Below are 21,229 nucleotides of genomic sequence, written 5' to 3'. Positions count from 1 at the left end.
CAACAAAGTTAATGGTTTAAATATCAAAATAAGCTTATTTTTATTTGATTTAATGATACACGTGCAAACACATTAATTTATATACCAAAAATTAGTTTGATATTAAACAATATAATTAAGCCCTATTGATTTTCTTATGAATAAATTAATTAATTGGTCGAGTGTACTGTCCAGAAGCTCATTACCTGGCGATATCTCTCGTCTCCACGTCTCTAGTTCAGTATGCGGCCATTACCTGCGGTCTCCAGCTTAGTATACGAGCAGAGACGTACCACGCGCGGCCGAGAATAATGTATGTAAATTTGGGTTGTTTGATCAGAATGGCTGTCTATGGAAATGCAAACTGGTAAACACTAGAGTCATTGCACATTCTGAGGGAGTACGTGTGTTGCTTCTAGGAAGTTCCTTGGGTTTTCCTGCTCACGGGGTGGTATGGAGAAGGAAAGCTAGAAATAAATACTTCGAGTTTAAAAATAGTCTGCTCAGTGTACGTACATAAATATTTATATGAGGACCTTAGTATTAAAGTCGGACTGTCGTCATTTTTAAAATCGAGCATTTTGTTTGGTTATTTTATTTTATTTATTTATTTAAACGCCTTGTAGGCTTTTACATGTTTCACATATATAAATAAAAAGACAGATATGTATAGGCACAACAGTTGTAAAAACTATAATTGAATTAGGAAGAATAAGAAAAATAAAAAATATAAAAAACCGTCTCACATATTAGTAAAAAATGTACGGGTATACATATAGTACACAAATATAAATATATATATATATATATATATATTGCAGTGGAGAAAACAGAAGTGCATTTTTACCATCAGTTATATTAAAAGAATCTTATAATTATAAGAAGTTCGTCTGTACGCTGACATAATTCGGGACGATGCGTGATGTTCCGCTTCTTACACGCTCGGTTGAACCGCAGGTGCTGGGATGCCATTCTCAGCTTACAGACGAAAACCAACACCTCGACAGCCAACAGAGCCATGATAGCACTAGCAATGACTTATTTTCAGTTTTGTATAAAAACATTGAACTCCTTAATGCTTTGGAATAGTCGGTGTATATGACATCTGTCTGATTGTTTCTACGCAAGTTTGCATAGCAAAATCTGTGAAAATTGTAAGATTTGATAAAACTGACCGTTGTTTTAGGAAACCGTGCTGTTGATTTGGAATATATTTTAAAATAAGGGGATATATGCGATCGTATATTATTTTTTCAAAAAGTTTACTAAATACCGACAAAATTGAGATTGGGCGATAGTTTTTGGCTAAATTTTTTGCTCCCGACTTGTGTATTGGAATGACAAGTGCTTTCTTAAACTTTTGAGGGAAAATTCCTTCTTTAAGTGATCTGTTAAAAAGCAAAGTCAGCGGAGTCACTAGAGATTTAAATTATTGATTTTTAAAATATTCCTTAATCTAATAAATATGTATGTACATTTTCTAATTCGTTTAACTAGTTCACTGATATGGTCTTTCCATTTTAAGTTTTGGTCTATGCATACACCAAGATATTTAATTGTATCTGTTGTATCAAGTACTGAACATGTGAGATCGCAGTTAGCCTTGTTACAATTGCTTTGGTGAATAATTATTTTTACGATTGAATCTAAATTTGTTTTGTTAATAAAAAATGGGATGATTTTTGTCTTTTCCGTATTTAAAGACAATATATTTTTGTCAAACCATAATTTCAATTTATTTATAACGTCATTAGCTACTAAATTTACTGAGTTCCAGTCAACTCCCTCAACTAAAAGAACCGTATAATCGGCAAATAATATTATTTTTTAATTTAAATCTTGACAAAATATGTCATTGACATAGAGAATAAATAAAACCGGACCTATCACCGTACCCTGAGGTATTCCAAAATTGCAAGTCTCAATTTGACTATATGCATATTTTATTTTTACCATTTGTGATCGTTGGAATAGATAACTTATTAGCCATTCAATGGTTTTCCCACCCATTCCCACATCTTAGACTGACCATCTTTCCTTCATGTAATAAAAATTATCAAGACATGCTGCGATCGGTGTACCAATGTAATGCCCTATGCACCATTAGGTGCGGAAAGAGAATGATGATGATGATGAACTTAAATAGAACATTGAAAAAGTGTATATATTCTCGCATATGCATACAACATTTTTTCGGCCGTTTTCCTGTAGATGGCGTTAGCGGTTAGGTTAGGTCAACGGCCACATTTCAAAAACCTCTAATCGGTTCATGGAGTTCACCTTGAGAGTCCATTTTTCAACCCCGTAGAGCAGTATTGACCACACATAGCACTTGACCATCCTCTGTCTCAGTTTTAAATTAAGACTATCACTGCAGAAGAATGATTTCATGCCATTGAATGCTGATCGTGCTATTTCTATTCTGCATCTAATTTCCTTATCCGGATCCAGATCAGAAGTGATTTGACTGCCGAGGTATTTAAAGTTAGTCACTCTCTCTATTATTTGACCATTTATTCGCAATACAGCATTATTGTGAGGGTTTCGGCTAAACACTATCATCTTTGTTTTGGCCACATTGATGTTCAAGCCCATTACTCTATTTTTTACATATACACATACTGTTAACGAAAAGGCGGACTGTAAATGAAAAACGAATCTCATTCAGTTTTGTGATTGGGAAATATTCGAAGAAAGGATAGGAACATGGACATGGAATGGATACCTACCTTTAATATGATCTGAATGTTCTTCAATTTCTGGCGCTGGATGACAAAATGAACTATCAAATGTAACAATGTTTTCAACGACGCGCGACGATTCCAACCACTTTTTATCCGATTTTATGTGATGTCGAAAATGTTGTTTGGTTTTTGTTCTAAATCCGAAACTTCTAATTTTGAATATCTTCTATCTTGATGTAAGGTAGGTACCATAAGGATGGAAGAGAAAGGTAATCGGCCAGGAATAGTATCGATAAATACTGCTATTTACTTAACATATACATACATATATAAACACATTTATACACATATAAATCTTACATATATACATTTTATCCTTCTTGCCTTTGAATGCCTATAGTGTTTAAGTTGTCACGGATAATATGAAAAAAAATCAGTTTGTAATTTTTTTACCACATACGAATTTATTATATGATAACACTACCAAGCATTCTCATCACCGGGTGTTAATTTAAACTGTTCGGACCAATTCTCAACCTAATATATACCTACCTACCCATCCTTCCCATTTCCTAGCGCACTCCATGTAACAATAATTCTACGTGCGAGTGCCGGAATAAACAGTATACAATCTAGCATCAACCGAGTGAAGTGCTCAACTAATCTTTCCTCAAGCGAGCCGTGTCTGCGTCTTTTTAGACAGCCAGCTCCATACAAGCTGTGCCAGCGTCTCACGACCACCAGCTTCACAAGGGTTCTAGATTGAGCATTTTTGTTATGCTTTATAAATCTCTGGTGGCTTGACACATTTTTGTATAACAACTTCCAATTATGAATGCATTTTATTCTTCTTCTTTTAAAGTGCATAATGTATATGTAGGGGAAATTACCCATATATATTAATATGTTACAATGAGAAAGTTCAGTGCTATGGGAAATTGAATATCAAAAATGATTTCTTACACGGGGCAAAAGTTAGATAATTTAGATGTACGCCGGGGTGTCTCGAAAATGTGTGGAAAAAATAATCAAAATGAACTACTTTGAATAAGGTCATATGTTCTTCCGAATCAACCAATGATAGAGTTTTGTGATAGATTTCCGGTTTCCGGAAAGTCAGCTCGCAGAACTCACCGACTAGAACTTGTGACATAACTGGCGGAAAAATTACAAAACTTTAAATAATTATAGCGCTGAAAAAACGGCCAAAAAAAAAATTTTTATAAAAATTTGGGCTTAGTTTGATAGTCTATTATCAATTTTTTTTTTAAAACCACTGACCATTCTCAATCTATATCCACTCCCTAGTTGGAGCTGATGGCGTCCATGGTTTCCGGTATTATTATTTGATTATAGAAATCTATAATATAATCTAGCTCTTTCAGGAATACTGACCAAGTCATTATAACTAGTACCGTTAAGTTGGAATATGAATACATTAAAAAAATCTGGATTGGTTTATGTTTTGTTTCAATATAAAAATAATAATTATTAGTTAGAGTAAGAATATTATTTTGACTTAAAAAAATGCGTTTAATTATTTAATATAATATTTTCTACAATGACCATAATTGTATGATAATAAATATGACCGACTCCAGAAATCTTAAATTACGCAATTTGATTCAATGAACAAATACATATTTTTGGTTTATTACAAGTAATTTGATTTATTTCAATTTGCAATAAAGTCGTAACAAGGGAACGCAGCAGACATGGCGGTGCCAGTAAACGCCATTCACTGTACTTAATTTTAATACAAAATACTCAGCCTGCGTACACGAGTACAACTATACCTTCATGTATATTGTCGAAGGTGGATTTATTGCTTGGCTTTCCTGATTTACGGGCGCAGTACTTTGCATATATTAGGAAGATAAACATAACATTAACTGCAATCTGTCTATACCCCGAGTATATAGAAAGATCCTTTCAAAGTTCAGCGGATAATAAGGCATTTTATTTATGTTAATGATTATGAGTCTTATTTTAAGTAAAATGAAAAACTTTAGCCGTAAGGGAAATTGGATACAATAAATGATTATTTGTGCGCTGAAAAAATTGGAGCGTTCAATTGTACGGAAAAGTTTCCTGAAAATGTACGAAAAAATGATAAAAAAGATTTTAATTAAAATGAACTGTTTTAAACGATGTCACTGGTTCATATGAATCAACCAATTGAGAGTTATGGAAGATTTCCGGTTTGCTTGCCGTCAATAGACCAATGGGTAGAACTGATCGAAAATAAGCGGAAGACAACCTCTGACGTCACACGCGGAGTTATTTAAGAAATACAAAACTCTAAAAAATCATGGCGTTTATAATACTATACATATAAAAAGTGTTCAGTAGACTAAAATCAGTAAACGATTTCTAATATTATAAATTTATAATATATCCTCTTCATTAAGACATCCTGTGCTCTGTAAATTATTCATTTTTTCTCCTATATTTTTATTATTATGTTAATACATTGCAAAACAATTTTTGTTGTAATTTTATGTTAGCCATCGACTTGCTTCTTGGTGGCATATTATTAGATGATTGGATCTTAGATCTTTAACCCAGTGATTTCCTAATGTAATGTTTTTTATCATTTTCTCTTTCTCTTTTTATATAATCCTGTAGGGGGATGACCACATCGAAATCTGTCTGAAATTGTAAATGTTTGTTCCTCAGAACTTCAACCTTTTAGAACCTTCCTTTTGAATTTAAATGCTCCAACGTGTATGTCGATTATTTATTGTCCTTCATCTCTGTTGTAATACCTATTGATATAAAAAGCAGTTTAAAATAATTCAAATTATGCTTGTTTCCATCTAGTCAGTTAATTTGAAAAACCTATGTCTAAGCCAAATAACAAACGCGACATAACCTTAAAAGGAAACATAAGTAAAAACGATCAAAATTGTAGTGATTTAAAATAAGATAGGATTTTTGTAATAAAAACATTTTTTTTTTTTCATAAAAATGTTAAATTTAACACTTTCAGAGCGTAAAAAAATGAAAGACGTCAATTCGTTTTGCATTTTTTTTCATCGCTTATATTTAAAGCATTTTTATAGTAACTTATCTAGCTTGCACGCTTCTTTTATATTTTTATTTTTATAAAATTAATTATTTATTAATTAGTATCACATAGTACAAAAGTAAAGAAAAATAAGATATATATTAAGTTTAGAATTCTTACATATGTAAATATTATGAGTTGAAATTTATAGACTGCAATCGATTTCTACGATTTAAAAAAAAAAATATTTGATCGCATAAGCGTACAATTACATTGTCATCCATTTTCGAATAAAATTAAAATTGTACATGCATAATATATGTAAAATCTCTATTGAATATAAATACGAGTATATTTAACATACATCAAATTTTATATTCTTGTTAGTTTTTTAACGTCACAAAGTTAGTGCTTCAAAAATATTGATTAATAAAAAATATTCTGTTTAATTTATTCCACATTGTTTTCTTCTCTATTTAGACGCTCTCGATTTCATCCAAACAACTATTACCACTTCTACAATAAAATATTGTTAAACTGAACATTATTATTCGTATATTGATGACAAAAGTTTTTGAAAGTCGCCACTAGAAAAATAAAAGTTAGGTACCGTTTAACACAGATGTCGCTTTAAATAATAAAAATTTAATATAATCTTATAATCACATAACAATATGTTTGTTTTAGGTTCCGCAATATTATTGTGTAAATTGGTTGCAACGGGGGAGGAAAACATTTTTGAGAAGGAAATATGGAATTTTAGGCATTTACAGGGCTTGTGACCAGTCATTGGCTGGTTTAAGTTGCCACTTTACACACTGCGTAACATTCTCCATTCTGCCCATGTTTGAACATCCACATTTCCTCAACTCTTCCAATTGTCGACTTTTGTGAAGTAAAAGAGATAAAGCCTTCATCGAACGGATAAGATTCATCCGACTGAATCAATTCACCTACTAGGCAACGCCTGAAAACATTTTTTTGATTTTTGTACTTCTTCTTTTACCAGTTAGTTAATTTATTATTAATTTAACAAAATTTTGAGTATGTCCAAATGTTTGCAGGCAGGCTGGATTAAAAATATGCAGAATGGTGAATGATACATAGTGTGTAAAGTGGCCACTTAAACCGGCCCATGACAAGTCATTGGCCCTGTAAATGCCTAGACAGATATTCCTAACATAACTCCCTAGGGAGGAAATCTAGCCTGTTTGCAAACATTTAGACTCGAAACATTGTTGAATTAAATTATTTATTAAAAAGAGGTACTTTGTTTTTGCACATGAAACACACTAATCATATGTGTTGTGATTTATTTATATTTCAATATTGTCGTTTAAAATCAATAAAATTTAACTACAGTAAAAATTCTATTATTATCAGGATTAATCAGACGTTATCATGTAAAATTTAAATCAAACATGTCCTGGGCCCCGATTCCAATAAGAAGTTAACATTTATCTTCAATTTTATTTACAAAGTAAAATTAAGTTTTCCGCATGAAAAGCAGAATATGCATACATTTTTTTCTTCTAAACATGTTCAATTATAGACCGACCGTTTTGTTTTGTAGACAGTCGAAGATAACTCTGTCAAGTTCCCATTGTATTCGGGGAGGGCCCCAGGGGCAAAGTTAATTGGTTTGACGAAGAAACGCGCCGGGCCAGTGCCCTTTTTTATTTGGTATAATAACATCCTCTTTTTTTTTTATTTCCTGATAACGATAAGGGTATGTTGTAATCCGGATGACTGGAGTTTGGAAAAACGGAGTTCTACTGTATATAATATAGATTATTAACAAAAATAAAAGTTACACCCATTCTTTCGTTTCCCAATAATGTTATGCTTTTTTCATTTTAAAAATAAACAGGTAGACATATAGTACAATAACGAAGAAGTTCAGTGCTACGGGAAATTAGATATAAAAAATGTTTGGCATTTAATGCTCTAATTTCTACCCCGAGTAAGAAAACATTTTTTATGATTGGAATTTTAGGGATATATGCCTCCACCGATCGTGATAAACTACCACCCAACTTTAGAATACCTTCCTGCTAAAAAAAACCCAATTTATCTGCTTACTAGTCAGATTATTTGTGTGTTATTTTTCAGTAAGTAAGCATACGTGTTTTTATGGGTGTTTATATATCCTCATGGATTAAAGATAATTATTTATTATCTGTAGTGCTTTATGCATCAAAGAGACGTAGTTAATGAAACTAGAAAAAACAGTTTTAAATACAGAACAGAAATGTTTTTTTTGTTTACATCTAATTTTTCTTCCTCAATCTCTTCTCCTTTCCTTTTTCCTCTTTATTCTTTTTTCTCGTCGAGTAATAGTATTGATTATTGATTTAAGGTAATTTATATACAAATACAATTTCATGTTTTGTAACATGAATTATATAAATAAAACTTTCATCTAAATGGTCGCTTGGAAGAAATCGCCTTTTGGTAATAAGCCCGCCAATTTACAATTCAAATTATTTACAAAAAATTAAATAAATAAAAGGTTAAAAAAAATTGCACTGGAAAAACCCGAGTTATTTTAATAAATAACAACGCACAAGTTAATATATTATTATATTTTCAATTAAAACTATACATTAATGTAAAAATAATTATTCTTCATCGTCGTGATGCAGGTTTGGCCCTCCGAAGCCCTGCGCGGGGCTGCCGTTAGGGCCCGTGAAGGCGATAGAGTTGCCCTTGGAGATGGTGGGCTTACCGTCGGGCCCCACGCTGAAACCGTTGGCGTACGTCAGCGCGAGGGTCTGCCCCCCGGGAAGGTTGTAAGTCTGGCCCCCAGACAGCCCAGCGCTGCCCGACAACCCTTGGGGGCCGAAGTTGAAACCCTGCGAGCCCGCCCCGGCGGACGAGGCCCCGAAGCCCCCGAGGGGTCCGTTGGCCTGGAAGCCCTGCGCCTGCGCGGCCGCGCTGCTAGCGCCCCCCGTCAAGGGCTGAATGGGGGGAAAGCCCCCGAAGTTCTGCGGAAACTGTCCAGGAAACTGCTGTCCATATCTGATAGTGAAATAAATAGTACATAATATTTGTATTTAATGTAAATGCAGTGAATTTCTAGAATTCCATTTAAATTATTGTTAATGTATCTTAATGCGGGGAGCATCCGTTCTGCGCTTGAGTATTCGGAGGATTCCTTTACTGGCGCTGACTGAGGCGTACTGAACTCTGGAAACAGGCGTACTTCTGGTTTTAGCAGGAGTTTTGCCAATAGATTTGGAGGTTAGAGAGGTCGTCCGTCATCAAGCAGGCTCTGAGATTAGGGACTCCGGTGGTACATCTCGGAATTGAACTGAGGCCTGAAAGAGGGTGAATGGCTTCTTTGTTTAGAGAAATAAGGAAAAGATCCCGGCAACAGTAGCAGCATAGTTGTATTGCAAGCAATACTGGAAGATGGACGTGGTCCTTCATGCCGAACTTGTGTGACAGGATGGATAAAAACATTTTGGTATTTGATCATCAAACCGCACAAACGGTTTCGGGTCATGGGGAGTTTAGATGCAAGTTGCGTAGCCTCGGCCTTGCCTCAGACCCAGACAGTGTGTGCGGCGGTGGACGCCGATCTGCGGAACATATCCTGAGGCAGTGCGACATTATGAAAGATGAAAGAGACATTATGATCGCAAGTCTGAAAGTGAAGTGATGAGACCTGCGTATAACATAGATTTTTTCTCTAACAGAGAAAATTATACGACTTTTAATCAATTTGTGCGATCTTGGGTATCACGGTGGGAGGTGAGAGGTGGGAGAAGTTAAGCGGTGCGGCTAATTAACTCAAGCATATTGCTCCCGTGGAGGCAGGGTGCGTGCGCTGTTGGGTCGGTTGACCGTGGTGGGTGCGAAGTGTTGATTGTTTGTGTTGTCACTCCCTCCGGGGGCGGGTATGTCAAAAAATATCTCTCTTGTCTCTGTGTCTCGGTAATCTTTGATTGGGCTTAACTCTAAATATTTGTGTATAAATTATACATAAAATATAACTTTAAAAAAAAACTCTCATAAATGTATGCATTTTGATTTGTATTTTCTATATCATGATGCGTGATGTTTGATAACTTTCTGTATATTTGTAATTTTTAGTCGAAAATTTCTTTTTTTGAAAAAGTTTTTTTCTTCCAATCATGTTGTAACAAAAGCATTATGAGAGACTAGGGTAGAGAAATCGTGTATATTTATTGATTGCACGCAATTATCTATCCTGGATTTTGACTACATTCACGAATTAGAATTCGAATTATTTTTATTTATTTCCACCACAACAGGCGAGCAGGAGACCCAATTGCAGTGGTGAATTACTGCACAGAACACCTTGGCTTGAGAAAAATCACATTTTAAATTTGTGTGTTCTCACCATGAATCGAACCCAGACCCTTCTGTGTGTGAGTCAATCGTATTAAGCACTGCACTACGGAGGCCTACAATATATAATATGTAGAAATGTAATCTGTAATTGTTTTTCAAGTAAAATTATTGTTAATGTAGGCTAAGTGTAAATAATTAATGTAATTTATAAGAACCTGCTGACGAGTTGTATGTATGCAACTCAGCAGGACTTTAATTTAAGAATTTTTTTTGTAAATATTTTTGAAAAAATAAATAAATAAAGTAAATTAATTATAATAGCGGGGTTCACAGAAAGTCTCCCAGGACTCTATAACAGCTGCGGATGGGGGTGGGTTTTCACTCGATTAAATGATTCCTAAATTAAATGACTTTATAAAAATTAATTCCAGTGAAATTTTATTTCCTGAACTATGTCTATGGACTTATGTCCGCATCGTAGTGTGATGGTCAGCGCGTCTGCCTACCATGCAAGAGGTCTGAGGTTCGATTCCTGACATGAGATATTTATTTAAAAAGATGATTTTACATAAGAATATTTCATAGTCCCTGGGCTAGCACCTAAAGCGTAAGATTGATCATCTTATTTTTATATGGCAAAAATGATTAAGTTACGCTGCTGTTGGTATACCAATACAGTGCCCTATGCACCATTTGGTGCGAAAAGGGAATGACAATGATGACGAAATTTTATTTTGAAATATATTTTTAAATATAAAACAGGTGCCGTGGCGCAGTTGGTTGGACAGCTAACTGTGAAACTGGCATCGCGGGTTCGACTCTCGCCAGTTCCGAAAGAAGAAGAAAAAATCCGATAATGATTTATTTATCAATCAGTCTGGGTGTTGAGGTGTATTTTTCGTTACCTTCTTCTATATCCCCGGGTTATTCCTTTAAAATATTTTGGGGATTTGAGTAGGAAACTCCTTGATGATTTTCCGAATGTTTGAGTTTAGTGTTTACCATATTGATGTGCCATACGTATGTTTTAAAAAAAAATATTTTTTATGTTTCTAATTCTATATTTGTGGTGATATACTCATGTGTCTGTGTCAACTAATTGCTCGTCCCTCAACACAGAACTTTTAGTCCCATGGAGTTGGGACTTATATCTCAAATAATGTACAATAAACTTATATATGTAAATAAATAAATATTTTCTATGTATAATATAATATTATATACTCGTATATTATTAGAAACCTAGAATCTACGGTGGCAAGTAATTATTTGTTTTTACCATCTTAATCTTAATATAAATAGAGTTTCAAAAAGTATGTCAAAATGCTGGTTGTAGTCGGTTAATAATAGTTAAGAGTATTGTAATGTCGTCAGCGTAGAGTAATATTTTGAAGTGTGGATCATCAGATATGAAGAGGCACGGGTAAGAAATATTGGATTGAAGGAAAACAGATATTTCTGTTTTGAACCGGGTGATCGTCGTGTAAGGGAACTTTAGGAAACTGGGAAATAGGGGATGAATGTAAGTGCAGTTGTTTGTTGTTTGTCTGTTACGCCAAACCTTGACAAAAGTTTCGGTATTGTTGCTGTCGGGACGATCGGTAAACTATCAGTAATGCCGGCAGCGACTCTCGCTGTTATGTTATACGGCCCGTGAGTCGGTTGCCAACTGACCTCCTCCTTCCCTGCCTCTTGTCCCTGCGCAGCGTGAGGATGTGCGAGCCGTCCACCCCCGCCCCCGCCGGGGAAGCGGCCCCAGGGGGCAGCCCCTGCGAGCGCCCCCCACGCGCTGAAGTCCCCGCGCCCGCCTTGCGCCGCACGTTCAGGGTGGACTCCACCAACACATCGTCTACAAAGATGGAGGACAGCCGAGCTGGAACGACAACGCAAAATCATGTAATTATATTATGTACTCGTATATACTATATGAAGCGTGTATTTCTGAATATAAAAAAAAGTGTTTTAGATATTGTGTAATAAATTGTTTCATGTTCTTGATTGAATAATTTGTATCTGTAAAGAGAAAGTTTGTCTTATACAATGTTTTATCGATGTCAGATCTGAATAGATATATTGGTATGAAATATAACAAGCACGTTTTTTTATATATTTGTTTTGAACTTTATGTCGAAGTTGTATTAATGCTTGAAGATTTTTCAAAATAATTTGAGTCTGCCATTTTTATAAATCATTTTTTGTCGTATGCTCGCAATGTTTATTTTGATTGACTATCATAGCTAACTTAATGAAAAATGCACGTTAATATGGGGAAATGACACGTAAAATAGCTGCACAGGCTTAAAAGTTACAATTAAAGGACATTTAAGTACATCGGCTATGGTATGATTGTGTGTGAGTCATACAATTTTCAGACTTAAAAGTGTGAATTCGACAAGCTCATAAAATTCTATTATTTAACATATTACAACAGAAAAGACGAACATTTTAGAGAATGTAATATGGAAGTCTAGGCTTCTACTGGGCTTATGACCTGTCATTTGGTGGTTTAAGTGGCCACTTTACACACTGTGGTAACATTCTGCCCATATTTGAACATCCATGTTCCTTAAATTTTTTTTTCTGTTAATGTTTGTGAAGTTAAAGAACTGAAACCACTATTTATGCGGATGTGATTCCTATAATTGAATTATTTCACCTAAATACTGGGCAACGCCTGAAAATCTTACTTTTTTAATTTCTATACTTCTTCGTGAACCAGGTGGATTAATCAACAATATTTTGAATTTGTCCAAATTATTGTAGACAAGGAAAATAATATAATCAATAGAAACGAATGTTGAAAATATTTCGGTAGTCAGATGGCAGAACGGACCGCCTGTAATTTATTCGCTTTTTTAGTTTTCAACGGTTTTAAAGACTTATTTTAGCTCTGTTTTTGGAAATGTTTTCAGAAATTAGGAAATCCCAAAAATCTGGAGGGCAAAGTCTACAACTCTCGTGTTCTTCCGGTGGCAACATACGGTCTCGAAACCATATAACTTACTGCCAGAAATGTTCACAAAATTAAATAATCTCAGCGATTTATGAAATGACAAATGTCGGATGTCTCCTTAAGAGACCCAAAAACGAATGAGGAGATAACACGCCGCACAAAGGTGAACGATATCGCAGAAAGTGTGAGAAGACAAAATGGCAGTAAGGGGTCATGTGGCGAGGCAAGAAGTCGATAAGTGGACCTCCAGAATACTAAATCGGAGACCCTACGAAAATAAAAGGAAAGTTGGGAGACCACAGAGGAAATGGACTGACGATATTTATTTTATTTTGTTTTTGCACCACAACAGGCCAGGAGGCCCAATTACAGTGTTGAATTACATCACAGAACACCCAGGCTTGAGAAAAATCACATTTTAATTTTTAGTTCTCACCGGAAATCGAACCCGGAACCTTCGGAGCGTGAGTCAAGCGTCTTGACCACTACGCCACGGAGACCGCCGAACTTGCGGGACACGGATGGAAGCAGGAAAGAAAAACGTGGAAAAGTTTAAAAGAAGAAACATTTTCAGAATTAGAGATGGTCTTTTCTGCCATCTGACTACCGATTTCCTTCCTCACACTAGTCGCTTATTTCATATGTTACAGTTGTTTAAAGAACTCTAAAGGTCCTTTGGAGTTCCAAACTCTTTCGGACTCGACTGAAGATGCACTTTTAGATCGACGATTTCTACTGGAAAAGTTCAGATACAGTGAAAGCACTCTCTCTAAACTCCACATACCCTAAAACCGTTTTAAAAACCAAGAATCTTTCTGTCAGTTTTGCTCATATTTAAAAAAAAAGGTTTTCTGACAAAAATCAAGTAACTTTATTTATTTTAATTTTAAAGAATTTAACTCGACTGCTTTTATTACCCTTTTCACTGTAAATATGACCATTTTTATGAAGGCCTCACGTCGGATATTATCATTTTTCCTCATGACAAAATTGCAATCACAAAATAGCAAAAACTATTTATTCAATTATTTAATCTACTTATGCATGAAATAATCTTTGTGGTTTAATAATAGTCAGCGTGTTTGTCTACCATGCGAGAGGTCTCGGATTCGATTCCCGACACGCTTGACATTCAATATTTATTTAAAGAGGTATTTTTACACCATCGATATTCCGCAGGTGAATTGGCACCTGAAGCTTAAGACTGATCATCTTACCTTCTTATAAAAAAAAAATGATGAGGCTCGTATACCTATGCAATGCTCTGCGAAAGGGGAAACGAAGAAGACGAATAATCTAGTCACAACCATCTTTTACTAGCTTATTTTTATAATAATGTGAACTTATCAATTTGATTAATGTGCGAGTGCCTGGTCGAGTTACCCGATGTAAAACTGTGTTTTACTGCGGTCCATCATCGACCAATTACAGCGCGAATTCACCAGTAATGCGGATGCATGTACTCGCGAACCAATATGCTAACAACATCGATGTCTTTAACGTGAGTCTTGTAAATTTCAAATATCAATGTATATGTTCCATTTCAAATAGAACTTAATATTCTGTTCATATTGTGTTTTATAACATTATGTACCTAGCTGCTTTAAACCTTTAATTGCATTTCTTTAGCTTTTTAAAAAAAACTAACTTAACTTCTAAACACAATTCTAGATTTTATCACTTTGTATTGTATTTTTTAAAATTTATGTTCTTTTTTTTTACCAACTTTACTTCTAAACAATGTTCTATCTTTTGTTGCTTTATATTGTATTTTTTAAATTAAATGTTGTTTATATACTCATATTAATATAACTTTCGTGAACGTAAAAGCCTTATGGGCGTGAAAAAAAAAAAAAAAACATTTTTAAAGAAATAAAGGTCTTAAAAGAAATAAAGAATTTTTTTCCGTTTTTGGAACAAAGTTCTTGCTTTAAAAAAAAGACTCGATAATGTCGCCACTTTGCTAATTTTATTGTTGATATGAATTGTCCATGTCAACTGTCTGTCTATTGTTAGTCCTAAGTATTTAAAATGTTCAATTTCAGTGAGTCGTTCAATATTTATGTAAGCATCTGCTTTATGACATTTTTTACTAGATTCAAAATGGATAATATTGCTTTTTTTTCATAAAGTGTAAGTAAGTTTGTGTTTGTCCATTTAGTCAATATAGTTAGGTCTTCGTTTATGTCATTGTGTGTAAATAAGTCTGTTTGATTTTTATAGAATAGTCCAATGTCATCGGCATACATAATAATTTTTCCTTTAAAATTGTACAGTGATAAGTCATTAATATATAAAATATATAATAGTGGACCCAAAATAGATCCTTGTGGTACTCCAAAATTTACTGTTTGTATTAGATTTGTTTTTCATTTACAAAGGTATACTGCTTCCGATTTGTTAAGTATGATTTTAGTTGTTTACATTCTTGAGATTTCACTCCAATATCATTGATTGTTTTCATCATGGTCTCAACTGTACCGTACCGAAGGTTTTTTAAATATCTAATATTATTTTGAAGGATTACTTAAATCTACCGACGCACTTCTCACAAGTCACCGAGAGGAGCTCGAATAGGGATGGTGTACATACATTTGGCGGGCCTGTCGTCCTGGGGCGCCGAGTGGACGGCCACGGAGGCGAGCAGCGCCAGCAGGGCGAGCAGCGAGCGAGCGGCAGCCATGTCTCGTGTCTCGCGCGCGCCTCGGACTGCCGACTCCGGACCGCCGCGCCGCAGCCAGCGAGCTGTTTTTATTCCTCGCCCGTTTCGGCAAATCTCGTTTCATTTAGAAAGGTTCGAGCAAGCGAGCCAATATTACAAGTGGCCTTTGGTCAATAACGAAACCGACGCTCAACGATGTAATGAGATAAATATGCTTTTGTTGAGGCACTTACGTTTTTATGATCCCAAAATAATATTTAAATTATTCACTTTGTCGTATCTCACTCAAAATACTTTTACTTTATTCATTTATTTAGCCGACGTGACATGTACAATGTACACATCGCATAAAATATATTTGCTAAGATTGTAAAAAATAACTAAATTGATCCAAATATGGACAAGGAAAATATATTTTTTTTTCTTCTTCTCTTAGTGCCCTGTCAGGTATCTCCAACGTTGGCAATCACTCTGGCAAAAGTCTTTCTGTCCTGTGCTGCCCGGAAAATCTGCTCCACAGTCCTGAAGCCAGTCCAGTCTCGTATATTTTGCAGCCAGGACACCTGTCTTCTTCCAGCCCCTCTGTGACCCTCAATTGCCTTTCAAAATTAAATGAAGCAAATTGTACTTTTCTCCACGCATTATATGCCCCAGATATGAAATTTTGCGAACTTTTATGGTGGTTAAGAGTTTTTTGTTCGTTCTAGCTCGACTTAAGACTTCTGAGTTCTCATTATCAGGTCTGTCCAAGATATCTTAAGCATTCTGCGATGCAACCACATCCCAAATAAATATTTTAAAAATAATAAAGATCTATAAAATACTGCCCACCATTATTTTTTGTTAATTATTAGTTGCATGAAGAAAACTTTTAAATTTTTGAATTCCCGCAAAAAATGTGATTCCATTAGCTACGCTCCTAATACGTCACGATTCATGTTCATTTGTTCCTGCCATTGAAATTTGTGTAGAACAATATCATGAATCTTAACATCACAAAAACCACGTTGCGTTTTTCTACTAACGTATTTTTATTGAATTTCTTTTTTACGTTTATGTATGAAAACATTTCTCCGCAACATCCATATTGCTTTTGAAAATACAATCAATTATTCTAAATCAATTTCACCTATTTTTATCGGTATTCGTAGTATGTGATATTTCCCTAATTAAATTAAATAAGTGTAATTACTTATGCCTTCCATCCAAACTAAAATGGATTGGGTGTGAGAAAATAAATTAACATTGATCTTTTCGTTTTACTTCTAAAATAATTTAATACATTAATACAAACTAGGGTTATTTGCTTCGAGTGAAAATATGAAAAACCGTAATTAATAAACAGAAAAAACTAATCAAAAACAATATTTTTAGAAAAGGGTAAAAACGTAGTGAAAATATAATAAAAAGCATAGTAATATATCCTGCACTATTTGTTTATTTTACAGAAACATAGAGTCAACAATTATTTAATTATATACAACAACAAAAATATGAGGTTGAAAGACAGATCAGAGAAGTTTTTAAATAAATATCATACATATTAAATTATGGAATTATGGTACATTTTTTAGTGTGTGCGTATGTATGTAAAATGTGTGAGTAAAATGGTTTGTTTGTGTGTATTTGTATGAAAGTAAGTGTTCAGGTGAGTGTTTTCAGGTGTGTGTAAGCGTGTTCATCATTAATCAAAAGCAATTATTAATTACGTTGATAAGTATAAAATCATTTTCGAAGAAATTAATAATTTTCTTTGAAAAGAATAATGAAAAACAGATATTTATGTATTTATTATATTTACGGCCTAAGCCAATTACAACAGTTACAAGAAGAAACATAAATACAAGAAACTGAACAAAAAGAACATAAAACTATGTAGCAAAGACCAACAAAGGCAATACAATAATGGTAAACAATATATTAATAGAAACGAAAGACATAAGACTTCAAGCTAAACCATGCCAATCCAACTTCATCCCACACTGTTTTAGCCGCGAAGAGATCTACAAAAAGCCGGAAGATCTATCCTATGGAATTCCAAATCTTGTAACGAATTGACTAATCTACACATTCTGGACATTGAGACACAAAAACAAAAGTTGCTCTTGCTAGAAGATTTAATAAATAGCAGATTTTTACTTCTGGTGAAGATGGTTGGGAACATAAAAATAAATCGATTGCAATAGAGATGGGACATCATTTTTAGCAATAAGTATTTTAAAATGCATATAAGGTTCATCTCAGTTCTGCGTTTCTCCAATGAAGATAAATTGAGAGTTTGCTCTATTTCGTAATAGGAATAATTACCCCTTTTTAATCCGACGAACATGCCACTTTTCTTAAAAAAAACGGTGCTGGAAAGACTCGATATGATCAATATGAGTCCTGTAGAATGAAGACCAAATAGGAGAAGCGTATTCTAGATGGGGTCGAACTAGTGAGCAATAAAGAGTTTTAATGGTATTGATATTTTTGAATTCCGTCGTCATTCTATTGATAAAACTGAGAAGTTTGAGAGATTTGTTTACAATGTTATTAATAAGTTCACTATAAGAGAGTTTACTATCTGAAGTAATACCAAGATTTTTTATTGGCGAAACCATTGAAAGGAAACTATTTTTTAGTTTGTAGTTGAATTGTATAGGTTTTTTTCGTCACGAGAAAGATATTATTTTACATTTGTCAATGTTAAGTTGAAAGCAATTAATGTCGCACCAATCATAAAACAATTAATATCTTGTTGAAAAAGAAAACAATCATCGAGATATTCAATAAATTTAAGTATTTTGTTGTCATCAGCAAAAAGCCAGAATTTAGTATTTTGAAAAACATTGATAATATCATTTATAAAAATATTAAATAATAATGGAGCAAGGTGGGCTCCTTGAGGTACTCCAGAATAGCACAGCAATTGGAGAAGACAATGAATTATTAATTTGAATCAACGGTTTTCTTTCACTTAGGTAAGACCTGAAAAATGATAATAAAAGATCTCTTATACCAATGGCTTGTAGTTTAGCCAGTGAAGAATAAAGAATTGTGTGATTGACTTTATCGAAAGCTTTAGAAAAGTCTGTATAAAGGACATCAGCCTGAAGATTGTCTTCAAGAGCAGCTCGAAATCGACGTTGTTGATCATTGATTGTATTTTTTTGTTAAAATAGATTCAAATGTTTTCGGAACAATAGAAAAAACTGATAGGTCTATAATTTTTGACATGTCACCATGCTTAAAGATATAAGAATTATAAACCAAAATTTATAAAAAACCTGAATATAAAAAGTTGAAGGGTTGACATGTTTGTTTGTTTTGAAAGCTTCATTGTAATGAAGCAAACTATTTTAATTATAAATGCACTTGACATTGAATGACATCAGTAAAAGCACTCTCTTCACATACCCGAAAACCGTTTCGAAGAACCAGGGTCTTCCTATCGGTTTTTTATACATTTTTTTCATAGACAATCAAGTAACTCTTAAAACTGACAATTTCATAAACCACTGTAATACCATCTGTTGAATCAACACTGGACCTCTCTCGTGAGGTCGGAGATCAACCGGTTTGCCCCTTCTTTGTGTCCACTGACAATGTGCAAAGCGGATAACGTGGCTGATAGCCATCGTTTGCGTCTGGTACAAATTAAATGGTCATTTTGCCACTGCGCAATATATGCCAAAACTATCAAGGGGAGATTCGTATCATCAATATACGTCTTTGTATTGTTTGTTGTTGAATATTACGCACCCGACCATTTGGTAAACAAAAATTGCTTGAGTATTTTAAATTTACATACAAGTAATATTGTTTTGAACTGTAAGAATGTTGCCAAATCGAAGTTTTTTCAATGGAAATAACCGCATAACAAAAAACGTCACCGCCTGTAATACTGGCTGAAGACGATGGGAATATTAATATTATCATGAAACTAGAAGTTCCTGTATTTTTAAAATTCATAAAGTTGCATTCATAACTTGTTTTCAATCTAAAGTGATCGGAGTAATATTGTTTTTGTCATAAAACATAAAACCTGAGATAATTAGATTTTTTAATGATCAATAAGGAATAAATTATTAAATTATTTTGCAAGAATGTCACAATTTAAATAGCAATTAGAGTTAGGATATTAGGAATAAGTCATTTAAAGAATATTCGTTGTATTACCTACCAGTAAAATAAAATATAAAGGAATAACATACAATGAATCAGGCTTTGACCAGTAGCTCAATCACAAATAACTATCGACGTGTTTAAAAACATGCTAAGCAAATGAACGATCACACTGAACAATAATGAACATAATTAACACTTTGAGTACCGGCCGAATACACATAGAATTTACCCTGTGCCCGACCCATTTTTGTGAAATTTCATGGTTTGTGAAGGGTTTCTTAAAAGTGTCATAATTATGAAAATACTGGGTTAAATGAATTGAAACTTCTAATATTTATTCAAAACAATTTTAAAAATCATTTTTGTATGATAGTTTTGTCAACATTGGCCTTTATGGAGAGCCACATTGCAATGTTCGCACGTATACACTCTCACTCCGGGTCTCAGGGTATCACTCCTTTTATTATGCTTTGTATCCCGGAGCCGTGTGAACACGTGATTATAATAATCACGCGTTGTGTCCCGGTCCCGTGTTTTCATGAGGCTTACCAGCAGCAAATAAGTACTAATAAAAGTCACTAGATATCAATAAAATGCCATTTTTTAGGCAGCTGGTAAACCACGTGAAAACACGGATTCGGGACATAACGCGTGGTTATATAATCACGTGCTTACATGGCTCCGGGATACAAAATGTTAAGTTATCACAGTCATAAGTCAACGCGTGTGTAATCTCTAAGTCAACACTCGTGTCGGTTTGTTTTTTTGTTTTCCTCGTAAATAAATACAGTTCATTAGTGAAAAATCGGCGTTTACCATAAAAAAGAATACAATATTTTGCATTTGCAAAATAGTAACGAGTAACTAATACAAAAAAGTGAAACTTAAATTACAACTACTATGGCGACTGCTTTTCTTGAGATTTGGCTTGCCAGCCGCCAGCTAATGCAATAAATAGCATGGTAAAAAATAAATAAATAAATAAAAATAGCCGTTTTGGAATATTTTCCATATTTGCACCGGTGAAATATGTGATTGCTCAGCAGGATTATACGTCGCGAAACGTAAATATTTTGACATTATTATGATAATAGATATGTCAAATTTAATAATTGGCGAATACGATAAACATATGTTACTTATTAGCACGTCGATAGTTATTTGTGATTGAGCTACAGCTGTGTAAATACTTTTGAAAATAATATACAGTTAGAGAGGATAAGTAAAAGATACAAAATAAGTGGAAGTAAACTACTGTAGGTAGGAACGGAGGAAGAAATTAAAAATGTAATGGGAATTTAAAAATACTTAAAAAGAGGAATGAACTATCCGTTTATTAGGTATAATAAAAATAATAAAAAAATCTGTGTGGAGGAGTATAGTAAATTCATGTTCTTGTAACTTGCCGTAAATTCGATTTTTTTATACTTTATTATGTTAGTTTGTCGAGTCGAAAACACTAGTCCGAGGTTCTGGTTTTATTTTAGATACAGAGCTGTATTCTTCATCCG

At 33.9% G+C, this 21,229-nt stretch overlaps 1 protein-coding gene across 1 annotated transcript; it reads right to left on the bottom strand.

Annotated features, from left to right (window-relative positions):
* Positions 1-8,196: 8,196 nt before the first annotated feature.
* On the bottom strand, positions 8,197-15,657 carry LOC148283863 (uncharacterized). The gene is made up of 3 exons (XM_088243108.1): positions 15,539-15,657; positions 11,668-11,866; positions 8,197-8,694 (listed from the first exon to the last, which is right to left on the bottom strand). The coding sequence occupies exons 1-3, from the start codon at positions 15,627-15,629 to the stop codon at positions 8,295-8,297; spliced, it is 690 nt and encodes a 229-aa protein (XP_088099234.1). The 5' UTR covers positions 15,630-15,657; the 3' UTR covers positions 8,197-8,294.
* Between the last annotated feature and the right edge of the window lie 5,572 nt (positions 15,658-21,229).

Source organism: Micrasema longulum, unplaced genomic scaffold (assembly GCF_059751315.1).
Source record: "Micrasema longulum isolate JH-2025_06_02 unplaced genomic scaffold, ASM5975131v1 h1tg000185l, whole genome shotgun sequence".
Taxonomy (NCBI): domain Eukaryota; kingdom Metazoa; phylum Arthropoda; class Insecta; order Trichoptera; family Brachycentridae; genus Micrasema; species Micrasema longulum.
The sequence above is the reverse complement of the archived record's forward strand: the minus strand, read 5'-3'. Positions and strand labels throughout refer to the sequence as shown.